We start from the raw sequence: 7,235 nt of genomic DNA on the forward strand, positions 1-7,235 counted from the left end.
CTTATTATTTCAAACAAAAATACCCTCTACAGTTCACATAACACAGTTCATATAGCGCCCAGTTCACGTAGCCCCAATAATACACAGTTCACATAACCGATGAGGGGGTGTCCTTGGGACTCCCGTATTCCTTAAAAAAACCGATTGCTTCCCAAGCACATTGACAGAAACATGTTCTTTGGACAACAAATCAATAAAATTGGCTTGTGATTGTTCTTTAAGCTTAGCATCCAGTTCAGCCTGTTAATCTTAAAATTGTACGCTTATGATATATTTACGTAGACATACCAACTAAAAATATGTGTGCAAAGAGGAAAGGAAAATGGATATAAATGAAAGCAAATTGCCATAAAATATTTTTTAAAAAGCTATAGATAATCCCACTGACGATGTTAGGCACACAGTCTGACAGCAGCAAAATGATGATGGATATAAATGAAACCAAGTGAACACAACAGTCGCCATATTAAAAGGATAACCTGCAAACATGTCCCAAAGAGGAAAGGACTATAATCATTCAAATGTTTGATTCCTAGTAATTAGAACTGTTAAAATGACCCTTGGTTGATGACTAAGTCCAAATAGTTTGCACAAACTTATTACCTTATTTGCCTGAAACCTGGAAGATGCAACATCTTCGCGAGAGCTCATCCCTTCCTCATCCTCACACAATTGATACTCCTCATCATCATTGCAACAATCCATCTTGCTCTTTCCCTCCTTGATAGGTTTTTTCTTGGCTGTCAGATTTGAACCAAATAATGCCTTTGACATGGTCTTTAATCCCAAAGCAGATAGCACTGCTGAGTTTCGTTCAATGTTTCTCTGTCTGTCCATCTCATATTTTGTCAGCCTCTAAGAACTACACCCAGGCTTGAAAAAAAATTTCCGAACTTTGGGCATCTTTGGCAAAACCACATATAAATGACAAACGAAGAGATTAAATAAATATCAACTAAAGCAAGCAGCAAACAAAACTAGCATTTTGAACAAACAAACAATTGCAAGCACAAGAAACTAAAAAAAGAAAAAGGAAATCTAATAACTGATTACATCACTCCTCGTAATTGATAAATGACGGCAAACGTCATAGAAATCAACATACCCAAATCAATTTTGTGTGATCCTCTATAAAACTGAGAAAATTGCACTATGTCCCAACAGATCGATCTTGGAGAATCACTGACTAGTGCTCAGAATATGTAATGAATCCATGAATTGGTAAGTGTATGGTAACTGTGTTGGGAAATATTAATCAAACTATTAGGTCATAAATCAAGACAAACCTGCATATAACGCATGGGATGGGTCTAGGATCTGTAAGAATTGTCAACAACTGGCATCACATAAGTCTTAATCGTTCATCCATTGGGTGGAATCACTCTCCGATTACAAGCCTTAAATCACAGAGAGAGGGAGATCATCTAAGTTATGCGCAATCAACATTTAGGTCTTCACAGAACACACAAAACTTAGAGTAGAATATTTACCTTTATAGTCTGCTTCTCGTAAAAGAGCCCTAGAATATAAAAAGGGCGCTGCTATTCGCAGCCCTCTATTTACTCTCATAGTCCGTTAAAAATTTTCAATTATACTCGACAGTTAGTTACCGAAATTGAGATATATTTTCAGCATCCAATTACCGAAATATAATATTTTTTTCAACAGATGTTTACCGAAAATGCATGTTCGGCAGTTGTTTACCGAAAGTTGAACATATTTTCGACATGTAGTTACCGAAATATAATTTTGTTTTCAACAGCAATTTACCGAAATGTTATTTATGATTTTCAACAACCATTTACCGAAATATAGTGGGCTACGAGAGAAAATAAAGGGCTGCGAATAGCGGCACCCTATAAAAAACCGTTGCACACCAAAATGTATATTAATTGCGTTTTATGGGACGCACTTTGAGATCCTATACAAATTATCAGAGTCCCTCAATTTTTAAACACATTTTTAAGTGACTTCGTAAAAGATTAGCTTAGCCGGATATTGGTAAAGGCTTGATCGATTATATGCCCAATTTACTAATAGGAAATTGAGCAAATAACTGATCAAGTCTATACCGACATTTAGATGAGCTCATTTTTTGCGGAGATCCTTGGAAAATATTTTTAAAAAATTGAGCGTCTTCGATCATTTATGTGGAATCCCGAAATGAGTCTTATTAAATGCGGTGTACATTTGGTGTACCCATAGCGGGGCTCAATTATTTTCAGCTGAGTTCTGTGTTTTAGTTACTCATGAATCTTTTTTGTATTACGTGATTTACTCTTTTATAGAATTGCTTTTTTGTAATTTTTTTTATTCTCTGGTCAAATATTTATGAGTAAATCATGTGATAGTTTGACCAAAAAAGAAAGGAGTCCACATGTTTGGTATTGCTTCTCTTAATTTCTTCTTTTAAAGTAAAAAATCAAAAATTTCCTCATTTTTCGCTTTTTTGAAAGAGGAATAAAAAAATATTAAACGTTCCAATCACAAGCCAAAAAATGTTCACTTAAAACAAAAAAATATGCAAATGTCTTATAGGTCAAATTATGCTAGAAAAAAAGCCCATGTATAAAATGTATGGGTCTAGCCTTTTCCCGACGTGGAGAGCTCGTCACTAAAAGGTTTCATCTTTTACCTATGCATGCATAATGCGTTGCCAAAGAATAATTGGCCAGTGTTGGCAAAAGCTTTCCCTCCAAGAGCTGACTTTTTCCCAATAGCTTTTGCCAACAAAAAGAGCAAATGTCACCAAAAAGTTTAACTATTTGGATTCTTTGCCGACACAATCAATCTGTCATCGCCAAAAGCCTACATTTACCAAGTAATTTTCATGTGTCACGTCGGCAAATTTAGTCACTAATAGTGCATTTTCTTATAGTGCACCATCATTGTCGTCGCCATTATCATCACCACTTCGCCCCTACCACAAATACTTCGTTGCCACTTCTGCCGCCACCACTACGACCACCACCACCACAACTCCCACAATCACGTCACCACTCCGCCACTACTCCACTCCACCAACACTAGCACCACCACCACTATCTACCACTCCACCACCACCACCAGTATCACTCCACCATCGGCACCACAGTCACCACTTCACAAATTACCACAATTACATGGTGATCATTAATAAATTATAAGAGAATCGATCACTATAACTATTGGAACTAATATAATTCATCATTTGTTTTTTTCGAGCAAACCAAATCATCCCAATATTATATCAAAACCAGCCAAGACATACACAGTACAATAATAGGACACTACCGGTCCCAAAATACAAAACTAACAAAATAAAATAAAATAAAAACAAAAAACAGAAAGAGAAACAGGGAAAACAGGAAAAAAAAATTCGCATGGAATCACGACGCCGGACCCGTCGAACACACTCGTAAGGCGGATACTTGACATCATTATAACTGGTGGAACTATAATTAATTCATCATAGTAAGATTAGAAGGATTAACCGACTTTGGATGGGGTAATACGAGAGAATTTGGTCTTACTAAATAAGTAGCCCTGACAGAGACTCAATGGAAAAATAGGATTCATGTAACTAGCCAAAATTTATTGGGACACAAGGCTCGGTTTTATTTTGTTTGGTATTTGTTTCAAGTCAATGTTTACTACATTTATCAAACAGCCTTTTAATCTAAAACTTTCAGCATTCAGCTTACAGTACTTCATTTTTTAGGTTTTAGTTAAGCTTTAAATTTTATCAAATAACATCATAGTTTGGCTAGGGACCACATACAAGATAAGATAAGTTGTGCGAAAAGACTCCACTAGGAAATTTAATAGTTAAAACTTAATATATACAGAGTACTATATATCGTAGAAGCTTCTCACAAACACGCAAAAACTTTACAAAAATAAATAAAAAGTTATTGGTTTCCCTTGGCTCTGATATGTACGGTGATGCCATTTGTTATGTCCAAAGGAATCGAAACCAACAAAGACACACACCATACACAAATACAAGAAACATCGAGATCACTGGCCTCTGGCTTCGTCCGCCATATGAGAAACTATATGAGGAATGTGCCAGCAACTGCTAAACTAACGACTAGCTAGCTAAACTCAAGTTGGGTGGGTCCCTCCTACTTGGTGGGTCCACAAGGGGCTCATTTGATTGAGTCCAAAATGTTATGGGGTAATCTTGCCATTCTTGAAATTGCAAAAGGGAATCTTGTAATTTCTCAATTAAATTACAAACGAAATCAGGAGAGACTTTTTTAGCCTCTGAAGTGGCCGCTGTGTCACTTTTTTTAGAGAGATACCGAGCTTCCAGAAACCACGAACAAAAATGAGCGTTTTGCTCCTTAGTTCAAGCCAAGATCCGACCACTATTGCTACTCCGATTTTGATGGGTTTTCAATATGTTCCATTATTCGACGAGCTCTACGTGTTGACTAGAGCCGATTGCGGAGTTTCTCTCGGAATCTAGGAGCTTGGGAACTCAACTTGATGAGACCTAAACTTGTACGCTTTGTTGATTTTGTTGAAATCTACTGTTAGCCCCATGGTTTTAGATTTTGATGATAACAAACACCACCTAATTGGAATTACATTAGTCAATTGTGTTTTATTAGATTAATAAATTTCTATTGGGCTAACTATGCTATCACTCATATTATAGGGACTTATCAGCAATTCCCTCATATCTATTGTTGTGCCTTATACAGGATAGCATTTTTCCTAAACCTAGAGTTCTATGTTTTACGTTGAAGGCAAGAACGACGGAAGCTATCAAAGGAAAGGAAAATTGTCGCTGAATAATCAAAGGGGATTCGGCTCTATTGAAGATACAGATCGAGGGATGCTCATCTTCAAAATTCCTATCTCCAATAGGCTAGTAAATTGAAGAAGGAGAGAGATTAAGGAAAATCTCTCCCTAATTTCTAACGGCTGGAAATCAACTCGTAAGGAAAGAGAAAGATTGACTGCGGGAAATATGAAGATGGAAAGATCGAAGAAGGAAAGATTGTGGCTGATTCTTTGCAACGGCTAGGAGAAAATTCTCAACGTTCAATTGGGTTTCAAGAATAAAAAGAAGAGAAGAACAAGTGCAGACAAATACACGTCTTTGCAAGCAATCTGTTGTGAGCTATCTCTTGGAATTAATTTCCCTAGTCAACTTTGTTCTTCATCTTGATTATTCTGCACTAGGTTGAGTGTTATCTTTGAACCTTATTGTAAAAGGGATTTCACACCTTTGTCTGAGATTGAAACCATTTTTGTGAGTGATTTTTGGGTAGAAAAATCATTTGGGTTTAGGTGTGACTAGCGCCGGAGTCTTAGCTAGTTGGGAGTGGATTCGGAGTAATCGCTCATTGTAAGGTTTTCTAGCACCCGCGAAGCTAGAGGTTTGTAACGACTATTGGAGATAGTGCAGCAATTCCCGAGAAGGACACTTGGGGAGTGGAGTAGGTCGTGAAGTTGCGGACCGAACCACTATAAAATTCTTGTGTTAATTTTCTCTATTCCTTACTCTTTTACTTCCAGTTTTGCATATCATTATCGCATAAGAAAATTGGTATAATTCTGAAATCACACTTGGGGTAGAAAAACTTGCATAATTAGTTGATTTTGTGCTTATATTGCAATCATAGAATTTGTTGAGTTGTTATATGCATCTGTTGTTTTTCTAATCTTTAAACTAGCTCAATCTATTAAGCTTGCTGGTGTACTTACTAGTTGAGTCGACCCAATTGTGCTGAGCGGGGCTCTAATTATTTTTGACTTAATCGTCTTAGGGTAAGATCTATGGCAACCCCTTATGGCACTTTCCTTCCCGAGGGCCAATCAAGCAATAGACCTCCTTTATTTAACGGGTCGAACTACAATTATTGGAAGGCTAGAATGCGTATTTATATTCAAACTGACTACAAGTTGTGGAGAGTTATTGTTGATGGGCCGCACCGTCGTACCAAAACCGTTGATGGGGTAGTAGTTCCTAAAGAGGAAAATGAATGGAATGCTAGTGATATTACTGGAATAACTGAATGCTAAAGCTATGAATTTGCTATATTGTGCTTTAGATCCTAGTGAGTTTAATAGAGTTTCTGCATGAGAATCAGCTAAGGAAATTTGGGATAAACTAGAAGTCACGCATGAAGGTACTAGTCAAGTTAAGAAATCTAAAATTGACCAGCTTGTTCATCAGTATGAATTGTTTAAAATGAAACCTGATGAATCCATCTCTAGCATGTTTACTCGCTTTACTGATATTGTTAATGGCTTGAAATCTCTTGGAAAGTCTTACTCTAATGTTGATCTTGTGAGAAAGGTTCTCAGGTCATTACCAAAGCAATGGGAGCCAAAAGTAACGGCAATTATTGAGGCAAAACGCGACCTCACAAATTATAGCTTGGATGAACTTTTGGGATCTTTGATGACTCATGAAATCACCATGAACTTGGAAGAAGATCAAGGCCATAAAAAGAAGGGTATAGCCCTGAAATGCTCTACCTCAAGTTCAAAGAATGATGATGGAGATGATTCGGAGTCAAGTTGCAGCGATGAAGAAATAGCTTTCATTACAAGAAAACTCAAAAGGTTCATGAGAAAGAAGAAAGAAAATGGTAAGAAATTTTTCAAGAAAGATGGAACCAAAAGTGAGAACAAGAGAGATCCTATTATATGCTATGAATACCCTCAAGCAAAAGATTCTAGCAAGAAGGCAAAAAGAAGAGCACTTGCAGCGTGGGGGAATAGCAGCGATGAAAGTGGTTCAGATGACGACAATGAACAAGCCAACCTATGCTTAATGGCTCATGAAAATAGCGAGGTAAACTCTCTTGAGGAATCTGATGATTTTACTTATGATGAACTGTTAAATGCGTTTGAAGAATTGCATGCTGAATTTAAGAAGTTGGCCTCCAAAAACAGTTTACTCAAAAAGAATAACTCCTCACTTCTTGCTGAAAATGAACTTTTAAAAGTAGAGAATAGAGCTTTAAAAGAGAATGTAGAAGAAGGTGTTTTAACAAACAAAATTTCTATTTTGGATCTTGAAAATGAAAATCTGAAAAAAGAAGTTGAAAACTTGAAAACTACTTTGTCTAAGTTTGTTAAAGGGAGAGATACTTTGGATGTTATTCTAGGAAAACAAAGATGTATTTTTTGAAAAAGCTGGATTAGGATTTGATCCCACCAAAAAGCAAAAGTCTTATCAGAATTTCTTTGTGAAATTTACTGCTTCAACTTGTCCTTTTACTACTTGTAAT

The 7,235-nt window shown here is 36.5% G+C and overlaps 1 protein-coding gene across 2 annotated transcripts; it reads right to left on the minus strand.

Moving 5' to 3' along the window:
* Window positions 1-329: 329 nt before the first annotated feature.
* LOC131303459 (uncharacterized) lies at window positions 330-1,527 on the minus strand. Of its 2 annotated transcripts, none has more exons than XM_058330336.1 (3): window positions 1,491-1,527; window positions 604-903; window positions 330-479 (listed from the first exon to the last, which is right to left on the minus strand). In XM_058330336.1, exons 2-3 carry the CDS (start codon window positions 835-837, stop codon window positions 393-395), a joined length of 321 nt encoding a protein of 106 aa, XP_058186319.1. In that variant the 5' UTR covers window positions 838-903; window positions 1,491-1,527; the 3' UTR covers window positions 330-392. The 2 variants fall into 2 exon arrangements, with proteins under 2 accessions (XP_058186319.1, XP_058186318.1); XM_058330335.1 differs by lacking the exon at window positions 1,491-1,527 and adding an exon at window positions 1,287-1,464.
* Window positions 1,528-7,235: the final 5,708 nt, after the last annotated feature.

Source organism: Rhododendron vialii, chromosome 10a (assembly GCF_030253575.1).
Source record: "Rhododendron vialii isolate Sample 1 chromosome 10a, ASM3025357v1".
Taxonomy (NCBI): domain Eukaryota; kingdom Viridiplantae; phylum Streptophyta; class Magnoliopsida; order Ericales; family Ericaceae; genus Rhododendron; species Rhododendron vialii.

Coding starts and splice junctions, on each gene's coding strand:
- LOC131303459 (XM_058330336.1), bottom strand. CDS start 837: ATGGACAGACAGAGAAACATTGAACGAAACTCAGCAGTGCTATCTGCT. Junction 480..603: donor CCAGGTTTCAGGCAAATAAG/GTAATAAGTTTG, acceptor ACATGTTTGCAG/GTTATCCTTTTAATATGGCG.